The sequence below is a fragment of the Salvelinus alpinus genome, chromosome 23 (assembly GCF_045679555.1).
Source record: "Salvelinus alpinus chromosome 23, SLU_Salpinus.1, whole genome shotgun sequence".
NCBI lineage: Eukaryota > Metazoa > Chordata > Actinopteri > Salmoniformes > Salmonidae > Salvelinus > Salvelinus alpinus.
In genome coordinates, this window is record NC_092108.1 from 33,751,347 (window position 1) to 33,776,890 (window position 25,544).

Consider the following 25,544-nt stretch of genomic DNA (forward strand, 5'->3'; position numbering starts at 1 on the left):
AGGGTGCAGTTTGGGGCACATTCTCTCTGTATTGGGGCAGCAAGTAGCAGTTAAGAATGTTTGGCCAGTAACCGAAAGTTTGCTGGTTCAAATCCCTGAGCCGACGAGGTGAAATATCCGTCGATGTGCCCTTGAGCAAGGAACTTAACCCTAAGTGCTCCTGTAAGTGGCTCTGGATAAGTGACAAAAACCACCTCAGCAAACAAGCTGTCATTCCACAGAGACTGGAGACCAGAGGGAATTTAGAGAAAAACACACAGCAATTACCAAATTAATATCTGTTATTAACAGTCAATGGCACCATGTCTTCATACATGCAAAAACTGTCTTCATACATACAGAGCCGTGTTATCTGAACATACAGTTGAAGTCGGAAGTTTACATATACCTTAACCAAATACATTTAAACTCAGTTTTTCACAATTCCTGACATTTAATCCTAGTAAAAATCCCCTGTCTTAGGTCAGCTAGGATCACCACTTTATTTTAAGTGAAATGTCAGAATAATAGTAGAGAGAATGATTTATTTCAGCTTGTATTTCTTTCATCACATTCCCAGTGGGTCAGAAGTTTACATACACTCAATTAGTATTTGGTAGCATTGCCTTTAAATTGTTTAACTTGGGTCAAATGTTTCGGGTAGCCTTCCACAAGCTTCCCACAATAAGTTGGGTGACTTTTGGCCCATGCCTCCTGACAGAGCTGGTGTAACTGAGTCAGGTTTGTAGGCCTCAATGCTTGCAACCGCTTTTTCAGTTCTGCCCACAAATTTTCTATAGGATTGAGGTCAGGGCTTTGTGATGGCCACTCCAATACCTTGACTTTGTTGTCCTTAAGCCATTTTGCCACACCTTTGGAAGTATGCTTGTTGATATGTTCATTTGGAAGACCCATTTGCGACCAAGCTTTAACTTCCTGACTGATGTCTTGAGATGTTGCTTCAATATATCCACATACTTTTCCTGCCTCATGATGCCATCTATTTTGTGTAGTGCACCAGTCCCTCTTGCAGAAAAGCACCCCCACAACATGATGCTGCCACCCCCCGTGCTTCACGGTTGGGATGGTGTTCTTCGACTTGCAAGCCTCCCCCTTTTTCCTCCAAACATAACGATGGTCATTATGGCCAAACAGTTCTATTTTTGTTTCATCAGACCAGAGGACATTTCTCCAAAAAGTACCATCTTTGTCCCCATGTGCAGTTGTAAACAGTAGTCTGGCTTTTTTATGGCGGTTTTGGAGCAGTGGCTTCTTCCTTGCTGAGCGGCCTTTCGGGTTATGTCAATATAGGACTCATTTTACTGTGGATATAGATACTTTTGTACCTGTATACTCCAGCATCTTCACAAGGTCCTTTGCTGTTGTTCTGGGATTGATTTGCACATTAAGCACCAAAGTATGTTCATCTCTAGGAGACAGAACGCGTCTCCTTCCTGAGCGGTATGACGGCTGCGTGGTCCCATGGTGTTTATACTTGCGTACTATTGTTTGAACAGATGAACGTGGTACCTACAGGTGTTTGGAAATTGCTCCCAAGGATGAACCAGACTTGTGGAGGTCTACAATTTTTTTTCTGAGGTCTTGGCTGATTTCTTTTGATTTTCACATTATGTCAAGCAAAGAGGAACTGAGTTTGAAGGTAGGCCTTGAAATACATCCACAGGTACACCTCCAATTGACTCAAATTATGTCAATTAGCCTATCAGAAGCTTCTAAAGCTATGACATCATTTTCTGGAATTTTCCAAGCTGTTTAGAGGCACAGTCAACTTAGTCTATGTAAACGTCTGACCCACTGGAATTGTGATACAGTGAATTATAAATGAAATAGTCTGTAAACAATTGTTGGAAAAACTACTTGTGTCATGCATAAAGTAGATGTCCTAACCGACTTGTCAAAAGTATAGTTTGTTAACAAGACATTTGTGGAGTGGTTGAAAAACTTGTTTCAATGACTCCAACCTAAGTGTATGTAAACTTCCGACTTCCACTGTATGAGGAATAGTTCAAGTGTTCTTGTCGTAGCATTTGAAAATGTATGTATTTGTTCATCGATCTTAAAAATTATATTTATGGTAGTGAAAGAAGTTTAGAAGTGAAAATTGTTATTGTTGAAAAAATATAAGCCTAGTGTAGTATTAGAAGTGACTGAAGCAAGTATATTAATTATGCGTTGCTGACATTTCCCCACCAGGCGGGTGGCTGGGTCTCTGAGGATGCCTCAGGGGGGCTGTGGCAGACAGTGACGGCAGCAGTAGTAAGTGGTATCGCTGGTGTAAAAGTGGAAATTGGAGTTGATGATCCTTGATCAGTATGCCTGACAACAAGTGTCAAAAACTTCCTACAAATGTGTCGTTTTTGGGAATTAACTTGTGTTTTATGAGCTCTGTCTAGACTTGTTCCACTCTTCGAACCGTCCAAATGGTGCGTCACCTTGGCGTACCCCGCAGCAGAGGCAGTAGTGGTAGCGTTGGTGTGCAGTATGTTACGTACCTCTGTGGGAGAGTTTCTGCAGTAGTGTCCTGAAGCGCTGAACCACAGACAGAGATACATCATAGGTGTACACCTCTGTCACCGGAACTGGCGTGGAGTGACACCTCCCGAACATTCCATCTGCGGAAAGGAGGCCAGAGAGTCAGGAACATACTGTATGGTACTAAACTCTGCCATACAGATTCCCCATTCCAGGGACTTCAAACAGGAATAACATTAGAGACCAACAGAAGGACTTTGATACAATTCATTATTATGAGTTTTAAGTATGTATAAAAAAAACTGCTATTTTTATGAAGCACCACACTCTCCCTTCAGTACCAACCCAGTGAGCGCAGCTTTTGCCAGAGATTTAGATATTCTTCAATGGGAGCTAATGCTTCTCACTTTAGACATGATGCTATCAGCATGGTGATAAGCACTGGCTCATCAATAGAGAGACGTTATCAATGAAGGCTCTTCTTATCTACATATCAGCGGCCATGAGCACTACGCTGTGTCCAATGGGCTCTGGGGTGACGCACTCTGAGGAGCACATACAGCAGGATTCATATTTCATCTACCCACTATGTAGACAAGAATAGAAAGCCAGCACTTATAAAAGTGTGAATACGTCCCACATGGCACCCTATTCCCTTGTGCACTACTTTTGACACAAGCCCTATGGCTGCCATTTTGGGAAGCAACCTTTGCCAATTACTGCACAACAGCATAATGTGAAAGACAGTAGAGTAACATTACATTGCCAAATGTATGAATTCATTATGCTCATTGTTTTTGGTTCACAAATCACTCCCATCGTTGAGTGAGATCCAATTCAAATGATGCCATGCAAACATGTTGGCAATGGTCCATGTTGGTTATGGAAACAGCCCAGCCTTTTTCTTTTAAGAACACCCCCCATTGTAACCACCGCAATCAAACAGACAGGAGGAGGAGCTACATTTATGAGGAAACAGAGTGGCCTGGGACCTAGCTATATGGTGTCCAATCGGTCTCTCTACTGCCTGTAACAACCATTCACTCTCTGTCACCATCTCAGTTTCTATAATGGGAAACATGAGAGATAAGAGACAGTAACCTATGCATTAACCTATGCATTTATCACTTTTACTTTTGCAATGACACATGTTTTTGTATTGTACGTATTGCCAATATTGTGTAATGTATGTTTTTGCTTATGTATGACCAGAAATATGATTGTTATGTTTATAATCATAAATCAATCTAATCTATAGTCCCACAACATGGAGGTATAGTATAATATACCATATCCTATCAAATGCCATTCCGTAAAGCATCAGTTGTATCCGGCTTGTGTCTTTGGATTCTTTCTTTTCATATTGTCCTCTTGCTGTACTGTGGTGAAGTTCAAGGCAACATTTGAATTATTACTCGTAATTATAGCAATGCAGATTTAAGTCCGAAACAGCTTCTTTCTCATCTATCTTGGCCCCTGTACATGGGGCTGTTAATCAGAGCCAGAGCCCCCTTACTTCAACTTGATTTACGGCGTGGATTACAGCAAATGAGAATTTAAAGGCCATTTTCATGGGAGTGGTTTGCATTATGATTGAGGAGATGCTCGCTGGAGTTTAAAAATGCCTTGTTTGATTCTGACTGATGTATTATCCCTGCTTGGAAGTGGCCAGGTGGCCATGTTCTGCTGTGCTACACTGGTCTGTACAGCTGGAGTAACTCTAAACAACTCCCATATTCAATCAAATCAACAGGAAGCAACTTCCCCAATCCATCTTTATACGATATCACCAAAAATATAAATAAGGGTAAACCTATAAATTAATTGGATAAGTGCATAGATTTCTGAATTCTGATTGTCTCATACAAAAAACAAGAAAATACTTCAAGCCTAAATATAACATTTATCCTATAACATATCTCCTCCGCATTGCACTACACCTCAGCTCTTTCTCCAGTGTGTGACAGTCAGATCACAGCCAATGCACAGCATCAGTGGATGCAGCTAATCAGCTGTGAGTGATGCTTAAGCTAATAAAAGGTTCTCTGAGTGGGAGGCTATGAGTCACGGGGCCATGCTGCTGCTAGCTGCTGCCTGCCAGAGCAGGATGACGTGTATTGCCTATCCAGCTTGTGACCCAAATGGCACTCTATTCCCTATAAGCCAACAGGCTCTGGACAAAAGAGGTGCACTATATAGGGAATAGGGTGTCATTTGGGATGCCGCAAGTGTCCGATTGTGCCATGGGATGCCACAGTAATCGATCTTGGTGTCTGTGGGGTTCTGGCCAAGCTCTGTCTGGCCCCCAGGAGGGGTCCAGTCCATTAGGCTGTATGGTAGTTATATGGGAGAGATATGGTAGTTAAAGTGTAGAGATATTTACATTTACATTTTAGTCATTTAGCAGACGCTCTTATCCAGAGCGACTTACAGTAGAGTGCATACATTTTATTACATACTGAGACAAGGATATCCCTACCGGCCAAACCCTCCCTACCGGCCAAACCCTCCCTAACCCGGACGACGCTATGCCAATTGTGCGTCGCCCCACAGATCTTCCGGTTGCGGCCGGCTGCGACAGAGCCTGGGCGCGTACCCAGCCCAGCCTGGGCGCGAACCCAGAGACTCTGGTGGCGCAGCTAGCACTGCGATGCAGTGCCCTAGACCACTGCGCCACCCGGGAGACTATATGGTAGATATAGTATAGCGATATGGTAGATATAGTATAGAGATATGGTAGTTAAAGTGTAGAGATATGGTAGATATAGTATAGAGATATGGTAGATATAGTATAGAGATATGGTAGTTATATGGGAGAGATATGGTAGTTAAAGTGTAGAGATATAGTAGATATAGTATAGAGATATGGTAGATATAGTATAGAGATATAGTAGATATAGTATAGAGATATAGTAGATATAGTATAGAGATATGGTAGTTATATGGAAGAGATATGGTAGTTAAAGTGTAGAGATATGGTAGATATAATATAGAGATACGGTAGATATAGTATAGAGATATAGTAGATATAGTATAGAGATATAGTAGATATAGTATAGGGATATGGTAGTTATATGGAAGAGATATGGTAGTTAAAGTGTAGAGATATGGTAGATATAGTATAGAGATACGGTAGATATAGTATAGAGATATGGTAGATATAGTATAGAGATATGGTAGTTAAAGGGTAGAGATATGGTAGTTAAAGGGTAGAGATATGGTAGATATAGTATAGAGATACGGTAGATATAGTATAGAGATATAGTAGATATAGTATAGAGATATAGTAGATATAGTATAGGGATATGGTAGTTATATGGAAGAGATATGGTAGTTAAAGTGTAGAGATATGGTAGATATAGTATAGAGATACGGTAGATATAGTATAGAGATATGGTAGATATAGTATAGAGATATGGTAGATATAGTATAGAGATATGGTAGTTAAAGGGTAGAGATATGGTAGTTAAAGGGTAGAGATATGGTAGATATAGTATAGAGATATGGTAGATATAGTATAGAGATATAGTAGATATAGTATAGAGATATAGTAGATATAGTATAGAGATATGGTAGTTATATGGAAGAGATATGGTAGTTAAAGTGTAGAGATATGGTAGATATAGTATAGAGATACGGTAGATATAGTATAGAGATATGGTAGATATAGTATAGAGATATGGTAGATATAGTATAGAGATATGGTAGTTAAAGGGTAGAGATATGGTAGTTAAAGGGTAGAGATATGGTAGATATAGTATAGAGATATGGTAGATATAGTATAGAGATATAGTAGATATAGTATAGAGATATAGTAGATATAGTATAGAGATATGGTAGTTATATGGAAGAGATATGGTAGTTAAATTGTAGAGATACGGTAGATATAGTATAGAGATACAGTAGATATAGTATAGAGATACAGTAGATATAGTATAGAGATATGGTAGATATAGTATAGAGATACAGTAGATATAGTATAGAGATATGGTAGATATAGTATAGAGATACGGTAGATATAGTATAGAGATATAGTAGATATAGTACAGAGATATAGTAGATATAGTATAGAGATATGGTAGGTATAGTATAGAGATACAGTAGATATAGTATAGAGATATGGTAGATATAGTACAGAGATATGGTAGATATAGTATAGAGATATGGTAGATATAGTATAGAGATATGCTAGATATAGTATAGAGATATGCTAGATCTCATTAAACAAATGTTTTAGACTAAACAGATGATGATGATTTCAGTTGATGGAAAGCTTTCCGTGCCACATATAAAGCATCACGTCTGTGGTCCATTACAATTTCCCCTTTAATAAGCGGAGCATCCTCAACCATATTTACCACAGAGCTGGCCATGACACTCCACCATTTCAGGAAGCTGGAGGGCCAGAATCAAACATGATTGTTCTTTTCTCAATATAGCTTATGTACTGTATTTTTTTTTAAAACTGCTATTTATTTATTGAATCAGTAAGAGTTGCTACATTTTTAGCTGCTAGAGACAAACAAACAGGCTGTCTGTCTTATCAGAGACCAAAACCTACTAGCTGGGAGGAGTCACACAGCAATCTGAATCTGTCCGTGACATGTTGGATGAAGACCTGTTAGGACACAGCTGGGTAATGGGCCAATTTATATCCATTCCCCTGTTACACCTGTTGCCATGGTGATGCCAGTTGAGTGTTTGTCCCCTACTCCCCTTTTGCTAATCAGAGTAGGAGCTGGAACAGATTAGAGCATCCTCTTTTGTTTGTGTGGTGCTCCAGCAAGTTTTCAACAGGCATCCGATGCCTCTTCGCCTGCTCGTCTCAAAAAGCACCTGGTGTCTGTTGTCTTAATGAGAGGGGGTTAGATTCACCTAGCCAACATCAGGCACTTTGGAGGAAATCACAGTATGTGCTTGTACTAGCAGAATCTTAATGGTTTTATATTGGAAATGATCATACATTGGTGCTAAATTGTGGAACATCTGTTGTCTACGGTTCTCTATTGGTAAGATAGAATACAGTGCGAGCGTGTGTGCGTGTCTGCGTGCGTGTGACCCCGCTTGATGTATTGAACATTTTATGTAAATGTACCTTTGCTTCTTAGGTGAGCCAAGCATAAATAAATGTCTCATTCAACACCATGTTTTTACAAAGAGGGCAAAACTACAGGAGCCTTCAACAGAGAGACCTAATGTATAGGTCCAAATTAAATAACTACAGTATGAATATATTATACCACACAAGACCTCAACTGTTGTTAATACTCAAATCAAACGTTGCCACATGCGCCGAATACAACAAGTGTAGACCTTACCGGGAAATGCTTACTTACAAGCCCTTAACCAACAGTACAGTTCAAGAAGAGTTTTAGAAAATATTTACCAAATAAACTAAAGTAAAAGAAATGTTAAAATAAAAAGTAACACAATAACTTAACAATAACGAGGCTATATACAGGGGGCACCGGTACCGAGTCAGTGTGTGGGGGTACAGGTTAGAGGTAATTTGTACATGTAGGTAGGGGTGAAGTGATTATGGATAGATAATAAATAGCGAGTAGCAGCAGTGTACAAAACAAATGGGGGGGGGGGGGGGGTCAATGTAAATAGTCCGGTGGCCATTGATTAATTGTACAGCAGTCTAAAGGCTTGGGGGTAGAAGCTGTTAAGGAGCCTTTTGGTCAAAGACTTGGGGCTCCGGCACCACTTGCCGTGCGGTAGTAGAGAAAACAGTCTATGACTTGGGTGACTGGAGTCTCTGACAATGTTATAGGCTTTCCTCTGATACGCCTATTATATTGGTCCTGGATGGCAGGAGGGTACTGGGCCGTACGCACTACCCTCTGTAGCGCCTTACGGTCAGATGCCGAGCAGTTGCCATACCAGGCGGTGATGCAACTGGTCAGGATGCTCTCGATGGTGCAGCTGTAGAACTTTTTGAGGATCTGGGGACCCATGCCAAATCTTTTCAGTCTCCTGAGGGGGAAAAGGTTTTGTTGTGCCCTCTTCACGACTGTCTTGGTGAGTTTGGACCATGATAGTTCGTTGGTGATGTGGACAACAAGGAACTTGAAACTCTCGACCCGCTCCACTACAACCCTGTCAATGTTAATGGGGGCATGCTCGGCCCGCCTTTTCCTGTAGTCCACAATCAGCTCCTTAATCTTGCTCACATTGAGGGAGAGGTTGTTGTCCTGGCACCACACTGCCAGTTCTCTGACCTCTTTCAAACTTATTCCAAGACAGCATGAATTTACCAAGGCTTTCTCCGCTTTGTACAAAAAGTAAACAGTATTAATTACAGCAACATCTTAATTGATTTAATCAGAATCTATTCTGCACTGGAATTTTACAAAATTACTCCATAAACAATGTAATAAAGCACCAAGTACACTTCTGATATGTCCACAAGAAAAGTATAAGAAAGTGTATACTTATTGACTACAGGCGTTCCTGTATCAAGGAAGGAATGTTTCAATTTCACTGTTGAGCACACAGAGGGTGATTGGAATAAAGACAGGCTGAGGAAGCATTCTGTACTACCAGTATTTAATTATAAATCACACATTACACAATACAGACTAGGAAACTGATGAACATTTACGGGGAAATCAGAGGAGAATAATCTAGACATATCCAGCACATTTTCAATATCATTGTATACATGTATACATCAACTAATCATGTAGCAATCATTCAGATTCAGTAAAGCATGTCTGTCGTTCTTGACTTTTTTTGCGGTAAATGTATGAAACAGTACTGTAATTGCACCACTAGGTGGCGACTGACTGACCATTCAAGGGAACTTTATTAGGGCCTGCTGGTGTCCTTGAGCATGTGTTCGCAAACTTTTTAACTCAGGCCCCCCTTCCAGCATTGGGGAACATCCCGCACCCAGCTAAAACGATTTAGCTGACATGGGCTAGTTGATCTGGACATTTCTGACAAGTTACAAACAGCTCTCTAAGGTATGCAATGACTGACATGACAAGAGCAAAATTGGTAATGCGCTACCCAATTTAGAAATTGCACCTTGTGCATTCTACTATTACAACATTCAAGAGTAAATTGAAAGCTGAACTGAGATACCCCACCCCGCCCCCCCCCTCCCGACCCCACAGTTTTGGAACCACTGGCCTAGAAAGTACTATGGATTTTCCATTGCGGCAAATGACTTGTTTGACATGACTTGCTGATGAGTAGATTTCAGTCATTTTATAAATATTAATATCCATTTTCCATTCAAATAGCACAGATCACCTTATTCATATACTGTATCCTGTTTCACATATCCCTTTTCCAAGCAGCAATGAAATATTGCAAGTGAGACAAACATGAAATATAAACCATGAGTGTGTGCCAGTGTGCACGTTTCTGAGAATCCTAGTCAAGCAAAGAAATATTGAGCAAATAAAACAGCAGGACCCAGTGAGTCTTGCAAACAAACCAAAAGCTCAAAGCAAGATTAATTGGCTTCCACAAATTGCTAGTCTCCCATCTGAAAGCATTAGAACAACCGTGGGTTTACTCATGCACAACTCTTTAGCAAACTGGCAATACAAATACTATCCATCACCTCCATGGGTAATCACGCCACTGGGGGAAGGATGTGATTAATCCATTTCAAGCCTCACAGATCAACAGAAAACATTCAGGAAGCTGTTAAACTTGCACTAGAAGAAATGGTTCGCTATAGGCTACAGTGTTTTTGACAACAGCCAAAGTTTAACAACACACCGAATTAACAAAAGAAGCATACCGTCCAAAAGAAGCCATGAAAAGTCAAAATAATGGTGGATTACATTAAAACAATATCTAACAAAATATGTTGTCAACTAGTCAAATACACTGTAATAGGAATATACTGTTATAAATATACTTTTAAAGTTATGATATTCATTACAGACAGAATTCTATCATGTTACATCACTTGGATACACTCTAACTTAAAAATGATCTATCATCATTAATATGCACTTCAGATATGTTATCTGATAGCAACGTCACACCTACTACATCAAAGTGAAACTGGGTTAAGCAAAAGGGTGTGCATAGTGCACACTTTACACTGCCTATGTTGATTTTCCACAGCTTATTTCCCCCCGACCTGACCTCGCTCCAACACCTAGATCGACACCCTGCCATTCAGCTGTAGGGACAACATTGGTAATACAGGCTACTGAAAAGCTGCAATACCCTCAACTCTATCATCTTGGGTATGACGTACAATACATGGGAGTGACCACAAGGGGACAGTATGTAGAACAATTGACTGCAGACCCTTCCTTACCATTCTATACATTCCAAATGGCACCCTATTCCATATATTGCACTATTGTACTAATTTTGACCAGGGCCCATAGGGCTATTTGAGATTCAGACCTTATCTTTATGTGCAGGCTACTGGGCTCCATGCTACTGATGCCAGGTAATTGAAAATCATGAGATGTGCCTATAATGTCACAGAGCACTTGGTCATCCTGGTCTAAATTCAGGACTGCTCATCCTCAGACAACTGATCAAACTGAGCCTCTCCACCGCCGACGATCATCCAGACTGCCCTTTCCTTTGTGCTCCAGATCAGACCTGAGCCGTGTCCCAAATGGTACTCTATTCCATTTATAGTGCACTACTTTTGACCAGGGCCCTATAGGGCTGGGAATAGGGTGCCATTTGAGATATGTTCTAGAATATTAAAAGCCAGGTACCCTCCTCCAGTGAACACGAATACGCCTCTCTATCGCAGGATCCAGGAAACTACATCAGAAGCTGATGTTCTGAGTAAAAAAGGATTCATTTTGCACACGGAGAGAGAGAGCAGAAAGCAGGGAGCTGTCAGTGTCTCTGATTACTGTGTCTTTGATCGATGAGATGACTTGCGGCTACTTTAGTTCAGTACCAAACTACTTCGAAGTAACACCAGAATTACAGTAGCTTGTTTCCCCTCACTATTGTTTCACATAATAACCAAATTAGGTGACATTTTACAGTAACACTTTCAACTGTCCCATTTTGCTCTTATACCTGTGTAGTAACCATGTTACTCTATCAACACAGTGTTCACATGTTAACAGTGATTTTTGTATTTGGGCACAAACAGAGAGTTGTAGGGAGGCAAAGAAACAGTCAAAAACAGCAGGAGAGGGGCTGTTGATGCTGTTACCCATCACCTATTAGCCCCCTCATTGTGTCTCATTTTTCTGCCTGGTAAGTGACAGTATCACGGGGTAATTTGACAACACTGTCATTAACACTGCCTGGCACACCACAGAGAGAAAGACCAAGGCTGAGGTGGTGGTGCTCACTCACTGTATCTTTTACACAGCGTGGTCCAAGTGTTAGCCTAACCTCAGCTCAGCTGGCACTTGTAGTAACAGTTTCTAACAGGTAGTCAAAGAGAGAAAGCGTCAGACTGGCTGGCATAGTAGAACTTTCAGTCTGTTGCTAGGCAGCACGTCAATCTACGTTGATCGTTTTTTTTGTCTGAAGGATATAACAGTATTTAGCCATTAGGAGTGCTGTAAAAATACATACCATATCAGGCCTAATATATGCAATTTCTTTCACATAAAATAAAGCTTTGTGGCTCAATTTATCTCACAACACCAATACATTGTAGATTGGTTACTGGTGAAAAAAACACCTTAAATATGGACAATGTGTTGCTGTGGTGTGTAGAACCACTTGTGTGCTATTGGTTACTCATCGGTTGGTAAGTGTGACTGAGTTATAAGGGGTGTGAACAGCAACCCCTGTCATGCAACATACCTCCCTCATGTCCCTGGCATGCCTACTATGTCATCAGTTAGATCAAATGAATCAAATATCCGTGAGGAAAAAACATGAACGGTTTATAATAATCCCTCAAAAACATGTGTAATCAGGTCAAGAGAGGTAGAACCATCAAATGATAGTCTGAGGGGCTATGTCCATTCTAGTGAATCTATGGGAAGAACAACATTCATGAAGGCGTGTTCACCTCAAGGTTGGGATTCTCCCATATGTTCTAGACTGGAGCAGCTGAACTGGACAGATGGAGCTCCTGGACATAGTGTCTATCCATAAAGCCCATCATACAGTTTGCACTTGAATCCCTGTCTTAGGAGAGTGTTCCTATGACATATGGCCTGTTAAATCAGGCCATACTCAGGCGGCAACCAGCTCAGACAAAACACAGACTGAGAGCTTAGCTGAGCTGGGCCAAAAATTGTTTATCTATGAATATGATTTTCCCCCATAGCACAAGGTATTATTATATTCCTATCAGAATGAGATTAGAGACTAGGCCACATTTCAAATTAGAAAAAGGCCACCACACAGACAGGAAGTTAGTATGGCTGAGTCCCAAATGGCACCCTATTCCATATTTTGACCAGGGCTGAAAGGGCTCTGGTCAAACGTAGTGCTCTATAATGGGAAGAAAGTGTAATTTGGGACGAAGCCTAAACAAATTATTTCTGAGGGAGTAGAGGCCAAAAGAGAGCACACAGGAAGAGAGGTGGACACCATCTCACAAGCTGTGTCTGGCTGTGTTGTTCTCTTAGCTATTATTTCCTGTGGCTGACCTGTGGCCGACCTGTGTTATTAGAACTGACCACCTGTGTATTCTATGCCTGTGTTCTGAACCAACCATTCATTAGAAGAAGTGAGGAGAAATTGATCATCAACACTCTCTCTGATATTGTGCCATGAATGTACAATTTCCATTTAGATTAAATATATTTGAGCTTTGATTTGTGATCTCTATTTTAGAGCTGTATGGTTTATTTCTGAAGAAATGAAAATAGCTTACCGTTGACACAGATCTCGTATGGAGTGCACAACTCGTTCTCAAACAGACAACCTGTTGGAAGAGGAGAAAATAATATAATAAGTACATTAAAAGCACAATATGAAATCAAAATTAATTCAACCAATAAGCATATAGCAAGACCTTCAAACAGGTCAACATTCACAAAGCCGCGGGGCCAGACGGATTACCAGGACGTGTACTCAAAGCATGCGTGGACCAACTGGCAAGGGTCTTCACTGACATTTTCAATCTCTCCCTGACCAAGTCTGTAACACCAACATATTTCAAACAGACCACCATAGTCCTTGTGACCAAGAAAGCGAAGGTAACCTGCTTAAATGATTACCGCCCCGTAGTACTCACGTCGGGAGCCATGAAGTGATTTGAAAGGCTGGTCATGGCTCACATCAACACCATCATGAAGGAAACCCAAGACCCACTCCAATTTGCATACCGCCCCAACAGATCCACAGATGACGCAATCTCAATCGCACTCCATACTGCCCTTTCCCACCTGGACAAAAAGAACACCTATGTGAGAATGCTGTTCATTGACTACAGCTCAGCATTCAACACCATAGTGCCCTCAAAGCTCATCAATAAGCTAAGGACCCTGGGACTAAACTGCTATCACATGGCAAGCGGTACCGGAGCGCCAAGTCTGGGACCAAAAGACTCCTTAACAGCTTCTACCTCCAAGCCATAAGACTGCTGAACAATTAATCAAATGACCACCAGGACTATTTACATTGATCCCCCCCTTTGTTTTTACACTGCTCCTACTTGCTGTTTATTGTCTATGCATTGTCACTTTACAAATGACCTCGCCCAACCTGTAACCCCACACATTGACTCGGTACAGGTACCCCTGTCTATAGCCTCGTTATTGTTATGTCATTTTCTTGTGATACTTTTTTTATTTAAAAATTATTATGTTTATTTAGTAAATATTTTCTTCACTCTATTTCTTGAACTGCATTGTTGGTTAAAGGCTTGTAAGTCAGCATTTCACTGTAAGGTCTACAGTCTACCTGTTGTATTCGGCGCAAGTGACAAATACGATTTGATTCCATAATCAGGTAAAAGGTACCATCATATATCTTCATAATGTCATGAAATCGTACAACCCATCAACAGTTGCCTACATATTGTACTGTATATCTCAGCTTTCTATAGATAGCTAAGTCTAGAAAAAGAGCTGAGATGTACAATATAATATCCCAGTGGTGAGTCACCTTCCTGCATGGGTGGACGACTGGGTGTCATGGATTACAGCGTCATGCAGCACTGCGTTTTACAGCTACAGCAGATAAACAGCACAGCCATGGGGCCATTATCCTAAGTTAACATTTAGGCCAGTCGGGAAACACAAATGTCCCAAATGGCACCCTCTTCCCTACATAGTGCACAAGTGATACACTAAATAGAGAATTGGGTGCCATTTTGGACACACCCACAGTGTTCCAGTGTGATCCATCAACACAGAGGAGCAGGCTGCTGGGGGCTGCTGTTTCTGTATTTACATTTAAGTCATTTAGCAGAAGCTCTTTTCCAGATACCTTTTGAGGAGGTAGGGTTTCAGACGTTTTCGGGAAGATGGGCAAGGACTCTGCTGTCCTAGCTTTAGGGGGAGGCTGGTTCCAACGTTGGGGTGCCATGCACTGCTTAATTTAAGCTGGATCCTGCCGGAACAGAATCCGGTATCTCTCAGATTTGACTTTCTTTGTTCCGGCACCTATTTGCATGAATCCGGTACCTCTTGGGACATGATTTATTAATTGTTTCACTGTTCACACTGTAGGCATTCTAATGAAAGCGATCATCATTAAATCAAAGTTGCCTCCTCGTTATTTCTCCCGCCCCCTAGAAACACCATCATGTAAAAGCGCTGTGATCCTTTTGTGTAATCATCCTATCCTGCCACACGGATTCCAGACCTGCTCTCTTATTTGTACATAGAGGTTATGGGGAGGCCCGGTGGGGTAAGTAACTGATCTTGACACAGGTCTTGGTAGTGGTGGTCAGCTACTGAAGAGGTCCCTACGTAATCACATTACATAGCCTAGGCTAGTCATCTCCCTACTGAATTTGAACTGTGGGGAAGCCAAATAAAAATGGATAAGAAAAGGGAATAGAGTTTGGTGACATTTCTCAAGTCCAAAAGTCCAGAGAAGGATGGTGAATCGAACCCAGAACGAGCCAGAGAACTGTCCGTGCCGGAGGAGAGGAGTGAGGGGCAAACTGTTCCTGATGGCAATGTCTTAGTTAGCAGCGCTACTAATCCAGCCAGTTCAGCATCACCACCAGCACCTCCACTAGATAGTAGGCCTACTAGTGAGTCTGACTCAGCGGGAGAGGGAGCTGGGGGGGATGGGGGCAGTACATACACAGACGAAGTGCTCGGAGCAGGTGCAATTTGCAGTTCAAGAACAAGCAAACATATAACCCCTGGCTTGTCATGCAGAATTCTAAAATGAGCTGTAGAACATGCAAAAAAGACACGTAACATTTAAAAATAATACTTTTTAAACGTTTTTTGAACATGCCCGAAACAAGGTGCATTTGGTGGCAGCAAGCCTTGTAGACAAGGCTAATGAAGACAACCAGGTTATAGATAACACTCAAAATGAAAAAAATAGACACTACAGCCAGAGTCTTCAGAACAGCCTTAGAAGGAGGCTAAACGTCACAGCCACAGGCCCGCTCATGGCCTTGAGCAAGAAATTGACTCTCGGGAGTTAAATGGATTTGACATGGGGAGAGTCATTGTGGGAGGTTTTGAAAACTAAGGTAGGACATTTTCTTTTATTTACAAATTTGTTCTGTACTGTGAAGGTAATCTGAATGTGCTTCATATTATCACAAAGGCATGAGGCCTATATATTCTCATGTGTGTGTTCTGCTGTAGTCTACATTGATTTATTTTATTTGAAGTTATATTCCGATATTGTGATATTTGTTCTACTGCTACATTGATGTCTTGAAAATGATAGGAAATTGGGGTCTTGTAAGCCCCACAGCTGAGTATGTGTGCATATGTATATGGATGGTGTTCTGCAGTGTTGTCTAAAAATGTTGCTGTACATTGATGTCTAGAAAATTAGGCTATAAGAAATTCAGACTTGCGTAAGCCCCGCAGCTATACTCAAGTATGTGGGCATACTGCAGTGACGTCTAAATGCTTTGAATGAATCAGCACCTTGGAGAGCGCTGTCCGTTTCACCACCATAGACAGTAGGCTACTTGGCTGTTTACTCTGTCTGCTGCGCTGATACGTTGTGTTTGATACTTTTTTTCTCAATGTGTTCCTGTACCTCAGAGCCCCCCGGATAACCCCCCCACCTTTCGCGCTCACTATGTGTTCCGGGACCTTCCGATTTACAAATGAAGCATTGGTGTCATGACAGAGAAGAGCTTGGACTGGGCTGAGTGGGTGATACCCTCCCATAAGGGTGGGAGGGCCGAGAGACCAGAGGTGGCAAAATGGAGTGCTCGGGTTGGGGTGTAGGGTTTGAGCGTAGCCTGAAGGTAGGGAAGGGCAGTTCTTCTTGCTTCTCCGTAGGAAAGTACCATGGTCTTGTAGTGGATGCGAGCTTCGACTGGAAGTCAGTGGAGTGTGTGGAGGAGCAGAGTGACATGAGAGAACTTGGGAAGGTTGAACACCAGGCGGACTGCAGTATTCTGGATAAGTTGCAGGGGTTTGATGACACAAGCGGGGAGCCCAGCCAACAGCAAGTTGCGAATGGACCAGATGGGAGATGACAAGTGCCTGGATTAGGATCTGCGCTGCTTCCTGTGTGAGGCAGGGTCGTACTCTACGGATGTTGTAGAGCATCAACCTGCAGGAGCGAGTCACTGCTTTGATGTTTGCAGAGAACGACAGGGTGTAGTCCAGGGTCACACCAAGGTTCTTTGCACTCTGGGAGGGGGACCGTGGGGTTGTCAACAATGATGGAGAGGTCTTGGAGCGGGCAGGCCTTTCCTGGACAAGCTCTGTCTTGTCGAGGTTGAGTTTGATGTGGTGGGCCGGTAGTGAGAGTACGTGGTGCAGACACAGATACTCTCCATGTCACCTGGAAGGAACGGCCTGCCAGGTAGGATGCAATCCAAGAGTGTGTAGAACCTGAGACGCCCTGAGAGAGTGGAGAGGAGGATCTGATGGTTCACGGTGTTGAAGGGAGTGGATAGATCTAGGAGGATGAGAACAGAGGAGAGAGAGTCAGCTTTGGCAGGGCAGAGAGCCTCCATGACACAGAGAAGAGCAGTCTTGAAGCCTGACAGGTTAGGGTCAAGATGATTGTTCTTAGAGAGATGGCGAGAGAGTTGGTCAGAGACAGCACGCTCAAGTGTTTTAGAAAGAATAGAAAGAAGAGATACTGGTCTGTAGTTTTTGACATCAGAGGAGTCTAGTGTTAGTTTCTTAAGGAGGGGAGCGACTCCGGCCTTTTTGAAGTCAGAGGGTGGTCATAGATGCCAGTGGTCATAGATGAGTTGATGAGGGAAGTAGGGAATGGGAGAAGGTCTCCAGAAGGGAGGAGAGGATGGGGTCGAGTGGGCAGGTTGTCGGGTGGCTGGACCTCACTAGTCATAGAATTTAATCTGGAGAGAGAGGGGAGAAGGAGGTCAAGGCATAGGATAGTTCTGTGGGAGTGGGAGATGTATACATTTAGCACAGCACTCCAGCGGAGGAGTATTTTAAATGTCTGCTTACCAGGAATCTGGCAATACACATTGACTTCAGGCTGTTTCAGACAAATCTTTACACATGTCATATATCTAAAGGAGGGGTGGAGTGAAGGAGAAGGGGGGGAGGGGGAAAGGAGAGGAGAGAAGAGGGGGAGAGGAGAGGAGGGGAGAGAGGGAAGGGAGAGGAGGGGGGGGGGAGAGGGGGAAAGAGAGGAGAGGGGGAAAGGAGAGGAGGGGAGAGGGGGAAAGGAGAGAGGAGAGGAGAGGATGGGAGGGGAGAGGGGAGAGGGGAAAGGAGAGGAGGGGAGAGGGGGAAAGGAGAGAGGAGGGGAGAGGATGGGAGGGGAGAGGGGGAAAGGAGAGGAGGGAAGAAGGTATGAGTGAAGAGGGGGAAAGGAGAAAGCAGGTGATAGTGATGCAGCCAGGAGAGGGGTAGGCCTAACAGGCACAATTATTCTCTCTCCAAGAACCAACTTGACACCCCCCTTACCTTCCCTAGGATACCATGTCTAACCCTATTCATAAATCCAATCTGAACTGCAGTATTACATCGCTCTCAGGCTGGGCCCAGTAACTGTATGACATGGGAATGGAATGTGGGCGGCTGCATGGGTCCACTTTCCTCAATGTTGCAGTTTCTTGAGTTGATATAAATAGTTTGTTTGTTATCTCTAGGTTTTTATGACTGCTTTTCTCCCAAGTGCTTCCTGAACACATATTTTTGTTTGTTTATTGTGGTGTAGAGCTGCTGGCATTCTAAGTCTATGTCCCAAATGGCACCCTATTCCCTATGTAGTGCACTACTTTTGACCAGAGCCCTGTGGGATTAGGGTGCCATTTGCAATGCAGAATGTGTCTCATTGCTGTCATACTGCAGCAGCACCCCACCACCACTGGTAGCACACTCCATAGGGCACATAAGACACCCCAGGCAGGGAGGTATGGCAAATTAGCACTCTGACATTACGGAGAGTGAAGACACGACGTGTGATGTGCATCATACATACAGTAAGTCACTACCTTCTGTAGTTGGTGTTTCTACAGCCTTTGTGCTGCTGTGAATCCATTACACACACGCCAGCAACACTTACTAAAGTAAGAGTATGTGTGTTTGAAATAGAATTTTTTTAAAGTACGGAAATGTATTTAAGTATTGAATAATAGTGCTCTTTTGAAGTGGAGTGTGAATGGAGATTTCGGGTGTACTTGTATGACTAAGAAGAGCTACACATACTGTACTCTCTTAGTCAGTATGGCTACATGCACACCAGACAGACAGACAGACTCACACTTCTTTTTATTTTGGGCCTGCTACTGACGAAGGAGTCAGCTCTACTCCGCTCCTTCCTGTGTCTGTGAGTGGGCTGCTGAAGAAGAAGAAGACAGCACCTAAACTAACACGAGGAGGAGAGCTGGCATACTGATCAACCTAATGAGCATAGAAGCAACCTTGGGGGAAACTAAGGGAGACCTGGAGTTGAATGTGAGGCTAAGTTATAACCTGAACACTTTGGTAACACTTTAGTGCTGATATGTAGAGCGTTATGCCTCTTTATGACATGCATATAAAGTATTTCTGAAGTTTGTTTTAATGCTACATATCACCACCAAGTAAAGTGTAACCAATATGTGTTTTATACAGCCACACCACATTGAAGGATGTAACTACTAAAAACACAGTAATAAAAAAAATAAGTAATTCTGACAAATGAATCAATAACAACACTGTGGGTGTTTTTCCACACGGGCTGTCTGTGATTTGGTCTTTACTGGCAAATGAATCAAGTTCGACCATCTGGAAAATGAGATCTCTGTGTAGAAGACAGTTAAACATCTCTTGTTTATTGGTATCATCAAGGAGCATTGAAGAGCTCATCCCAGCTAACTGACCGCTATTGATCAAAGTACTGCCTCCTGAAATTCATCCTTTTATTCCCATTAACTTTGAGAAAAGTGTCAAAGAGCAACTAACTCTGGGTAGCACTAGTCAGGCAAACTAGACATTTTCAGACAAACTTCAGCTCAAACCCCCATCTCTACTGTGTCCATTGTCTATAAAGTCTGTGTCCCGTGACTGACATAACGTTTGTTTAAATAATCGTTGAAGACAGAGAGCCTGGCCACACCTAAGCATGGCTACACTTACAGAATATACAAAGACTGATCAAGAGATCAAAGATGATATTGATTATCCAACCAACACAGATAGGCTACATTTTAAAAAGCTGACATTTATGTCATATTATGCACATTACAATCATGCGGTACCTAACATACCTCGATTACAATATGTAGGCTACACTCACTGACTATCAACCTTCATAAGACTCAGGAAGGTGAGAGAGAGGGAGAGAGAGAGTCAGGGGGTAAAAGCTGGGGAACTGTGGGAAGCCTTAACCATGGTGATAACTTGGGTGATTGAATGCAGGTCAAACGAAGACGCCAGCAACCATAACAATACTTAAATCACATCAGGAGACCACTTTTGAAGTCTGGGAGAAAAAAATAATCTTTTTGAGTGTAGTTACCCTTTAATTGAAGTGCACAGGCACCTAGCACTGCTGTTTGGTTGTAGCCACTGGATTGATGAAAATAATCATCATATGTTCTGCCAGGTAGGCATAGGCTACTTTGTAGTGGCACGTGTGCTCCCTCTCCGGCCTCTAGGTCACCAGGCTGCTTGTTATGGCGTACGCCTGTCACCAGCTTTACGCGCATCTGCGCATAATGACACTCACCTGGACTCCATCACCTCCTTGATTACCTGCCCTTTATATGTCACTCCCTTTGGTTTCTTCCCCAGTCGTCATTGTTCCTGTTTCTGTGTCATGTCAGTGCGCTGTTCGTGTTTCTTGTTGTGTGCGTTTATTTATTAAACATATTCACTCCCTGAACTTGCTTCCTGACTCTCAGCGTACATCGTTATAGAATGACGACTCAACAAAGGGAAGCATCAGGGAGTGTTTTTTTGTTTGATTTTGTGTTGGAGGAGATGTTGTTGGAGTCGGAGCTACCTGGGAGGCCTCAGCGAGTTTGTAGGCTCCCATGCCTCAGCAAGTTTGTAGGCTCCCATGCCTCAGCAAGTTTGTAGGCTTCCATGCCTCAGCAAGTTTGATAGGCTCCCATGCCTCAGCAAGTTTGATAGGCTCCCATGCCTCAGCAAGTTTGATAGGCTCCCATGCCTCAGCAAGTTTGATAGGCTCCCATGCCTCAGCGGGTTTGATAGGCTCCCATGCCTCAGCGGGTTTGATAGGCTCCCATGCCTCAGCGGGTTTGATAGGCTCCCATGCCTCAGCGGGTTTGATAGGCTCCAATGCCTCAGCGGGTTTGATAGGCTCCCATGCCTCAGCGGGTTTGATAGGCTCCCATGCCTCAGCGGGTTTGATAGGCTCCCATGCCTCAGCGGGTTTGATAGGCTCCCATGCCTCAGCGGGTTTGATAGGCTCCCATGCCTCAGCGGGTTTGATAGGCTCCCATGCCTCAGCGGGTTTGATAGGCTCCCATGCCTCAGCGGGTTTGATAGGTTCCCATGCCTCAGCGGGTTTGATAGGCTCCCATGCCTCAGCGGGTTTGATAGGCTCCCATGCCTCAGCGGGTTTGATAGGCTCCCATGCCTCAGCGGGTTTGATAGGCTCCCATGCCTCAGCGGGTTTGATAGGCTCCCATGCCTCAGCGGGTTTGATAGGCTCCCATGCCTTAGCTAGCGTTATGGCGTTAGCTAATGGGGATCCATTAATTACAAAATTACACCACTGAACAACACCCTACCCTTCTCCATATTTGTCACTAGACATTTAGTTTGAGTCATTCATGTCCACCCCTTATTGTAAAGTGAATGAATAATAGTAGCCATCCTTTTCCCTAAGGTGTGCCCTTGTTTACAAACCATGTTCCTCTAACATTTTCTCTTGTGTTCAACATGGCCCTATTTTGGCTCTTAAGATGTACAGTAAGATGTTACTGTACAATATTTCAGAGACAGTCATACTCTACTGTATACCGTGTTACTATAGTTACATCCTATTTTTGAGTCATTTTGAAATCACCAGCTGAATGGGTTTTAATCTGCTGAATGGTATTTTGAACCTGATCTGTCATTTGTGTCCTTCTGAGCCTTACTCTGTGGGTTTCATGGCCATTATGAATGCAGAGTCTGAAATAGGTTGTGGGTGGCACATGAGACAAATACGAACTGGACATGGGAATGGATTTTTCAATCAACTCCACCCTGTGTGCAAAGAGCACTGTCGTTACCCTGGATTTAGTGCTGCCAAGCAGCATAACAATTTCAATCTGTTATCTCTCTAACAAACAAGAGTCCAAGTCCACTTCCCAGTGGGCCCTGGTCAAAAGTAGTGTACTATATCATTGCGAATAGGGTGCCATTTGGGACACAAGCCATATCCCACGCTACAATCTGCATGTTCTGACCAGATACCTGATGTTACTGAAGGACAGAGCTCAGGGATGTATTCATTACGGCACCGGTACACCGTAGCAAAACGGTTTGCAACGGAAAACTAAAACGAGGCATGTTCAGAGGTTACTTTATGAAAAGTCTTACCTTCGTGTCATGCCTGTTGGAAACATTCCAATGATGCCTGCAGCCATGCTTTTAGAATGACAGTAGCCTACATTCAACTTGGTCACACAACACATTGCTCTCAGTAACAGTTAGTTAGACATTCTTCAGTTCTTAACTTGATGGAAATTGAGTCAGTCACCCCAAATAACTTTTAGACTTCAACAAGCCTCAAAAAGCCAGCAGTCAGTCATCTCCCAGTAGGTTTATAGTTTGGTTGAGGGTCAGTATCTCTCTGCTCTGTAAGCCAGCGGCCTGACCCGAAACACTTACTAAACACGAAAACGAAATCAAATATTGCAATCACTAGCCCGCCCGGCACTCGGAAAAGGTCATCTCACACATGCCTGTGCGCCGGGTTTCCATAGCAACAGGTATTAACATCTTTAATTCATGCTGATTGTTCAGTTGCATTGGGGCATGACTGACGATCGAGGCTGACATCACCTGGCTGCAGTGTATACAGGGAAACTACATGGACAGGAGGATATAGCCTGACATGACCCCGTCACAACATGTCAACAGCCTCTCCTCATGAAATACCGAAGCTGCAGAACAATCTGAGCAATATGAAAATGCCCTTACCTATTGCAATAGACCTGCTAGAGTAGTGGTGTATAGCAAGAGCAGTGAACATTGAATACAGGCTTTGGCTGAGGCTTCAGAGGATTGAGTGAAGCTTTGCGTATCGTGTCCATGCTTCAGTCTGGTGGATCAATGCTGGAGCTTTGAGTCAGGCAGTCAGTCTCAGGAAGTGAGAGGAGGGGATGAGAGTAACATGGTGTTACAGGGGGCAGTTAGTCAGGCAGCACAAACACAGAGAGATTACTATCAATTTAAGGAGCTGTGTGTGAGCACACCTGATGGAAACTGTTATTTCCAGGGTAGTTCTGGCGCCGTCCACAAACAATGAAGCAAATATTGGGACTGCAATTCCAAACCACTATCTGTGCTCTCCTCTAAATTGACACTTTGAAAGTTACACACTGTCAACTTTATTGTTTTTCACCTCCCAGTTTAATCCTGTAAATTATCAGACAAGTTCAATCTCTATAGGCTGTTTGTTCCCAGTCACTATGGACACAGTGGGGATGATAACGCTGCCTCTTCTTTCTCCCTGCTGTCGTTGGGGAATTGATCCAAGTATGCTTTCAACTTGAGCAACCAACCCAGGAAAAAACGAATTACTTAAAAAAGCAACACGCCAACTTAAGTGCAATGTGGCTCTTTAGTTCGCCACTAGGCCTCTTCATCTGATTGTGAATCAGCAGCCACACATATGTGACACTACAGCCAATGAAGAAATGCTTTTGATCAACTGACACAGGAAGTAAAAGTGACTCAGCTAGTCGAGGCCAAGCTTCCAAAAATAAACACAAGAGCTTGTAAATAACTCTTCGTTCTTTCCTCTCTGATCCCATAGCTAGCTGCCTTCAAATTGAGTCGTCTGTCTGGCCTCAGAGGAAGTGAACACAACACAGTGAGATAACATTGTGTGTAGCAGCACAGCAAGAACAAGGTGACTGTGTTCTTACAGCAAGGTCGTGTTCACTTGGCATGAAACTGAAGAAAACATGGCGGAAACAGAGGGATACTATCTGAAGCCTACACTGAAGTTCATGTGAACTAAAAGATGGCACACAGGTGACACAGGTGATTGGGGTTGCAGTCAGTGAATGAAGCTTCACCAGCTGTTAGTGACAGCAGTGACAGCAGTGACAGCAGTGACAGCAGTCACTCAACCTGACACAGGCAACGTGGGCTCTAGTATATAGTCATACTAGGGCTCAGTTGCAGCAAAAACAAGAGCGTAACAGATTTTACTGTTGTCAAATGATACTAGCTAGCAGCTACAGGGGAATCAAAGCTAATGCCCTATCCATATCCATATCCTTCTCTACCTGAATGATGGAGTTATCGCAAATGTAATTAGAAAAAGTTATGAGGCTACAACATCACATTGAACAGCAAACAACTGAAAACTGAAGTAAACGGAACTCATCATCACACAGAGGCCTTAGATGACCTTTTCCACATCACTATCAAATATGCTAACAGAATAATAATTAGATACTGTTTGAAATGAAAAATATGGTTTCCATGGGATGAGTATTTTATTACATAGCGTTTAATATAGGTAAAGCATTTAATATACATAAAGCATTTAATATAGATAACAATTAATCTATACCCATATATAATACTAAAAGGAGGAAGTGTTTTACAATGTGATTGATTTTCATCTCTCTTCTTAAAATGCTTATCTTTATAATAATAGATATAGCTACAAACAAATAGGTTTTGGAAGGTTTAGGAAGTAATAATGTTTTGGTTTTCCTCCCAATGAGCAGCATAGCTAACATTTTCCTGGTCACCATAGCAGGCAAGTTGCCGCCGCCACTTATCAAGGTTACATAATAAAGTGGCCCGCTCTCTTCGAGGTAAAATTTGTTTCGTACTGGAAATACGGTTCTCTCTTGTCAATAGCTAAGCATGCATGAACATGAAGATGGTATATTCTGAATCATAGGTGGATGGAGAACAATCCACACCTAATAAAATATTTCAATCTTCAATAACTCTTACACAAAGCGTGACATGACATTGAAAATCATATATTCTGAGTCAGGGGAGGATGGAGAAAAATCCACGGCTTTTCATTTATTTTTTATTTTTACTTCAACAACAAAAACGTGTATTTTTCTCCGTCCTCCCCTGATTCAGAATATATCATTTTCATAGTCACAGCACACTTCGTGTAAGAGCTATTGAAGATTGAAAGCCGGAAGAAATAAAATGTATATTGACATTTCAATTAACAAAAAAAAAGTGTTTTTTCTCCATTCTCCCCTGATTCAGAATATATCATTTTCATAGTCATGCGCACTTTGTGTAAAAGCTGTTGACGATTGTAATCCAAAATCTTTTACAAATAAATAATAAAGTGTGGATTGTTCTCCATCCACCCCTGATTCAGAATATAGCATCTTCAAAGTCATGGAATGCTTG

At 42.6% G+C, this 25,544-nt stretch overlaps 1 protein-coding gene across 3 annotated transcripts in view; it reads right to left on the reverse strand.

Moving 5' to 3' along the window:
- Positions 1 to 25,544, reverse strand: part of LOC139550838 (receptor-type tyrosine-protein phosphatase N2-like) — a 144,659-nt gene that overhangs the window by 118,297 nt on the left and 818 nt on the right. For all 3 annotated transcript variants that reach the window (XM_071362035.1, XM_071362034.1, XM_071362036.1), the window contains 2 exons: positions 13,268 to 13,318; positions 2,493 to 2,612 (listed from right to left, as the gene is read on the reverse strand). In XM_071362035.1, coding sequence (XP_071218136.1) covers positions 2,493 to 2,612; positions 13,268 to 13,318 — 171 coding nt within the window. The remainder of the gene's footprint in view (positions 1 to 2,492; positions 2,613 to 13,267; positions 13,319 to 25,544) is intronic.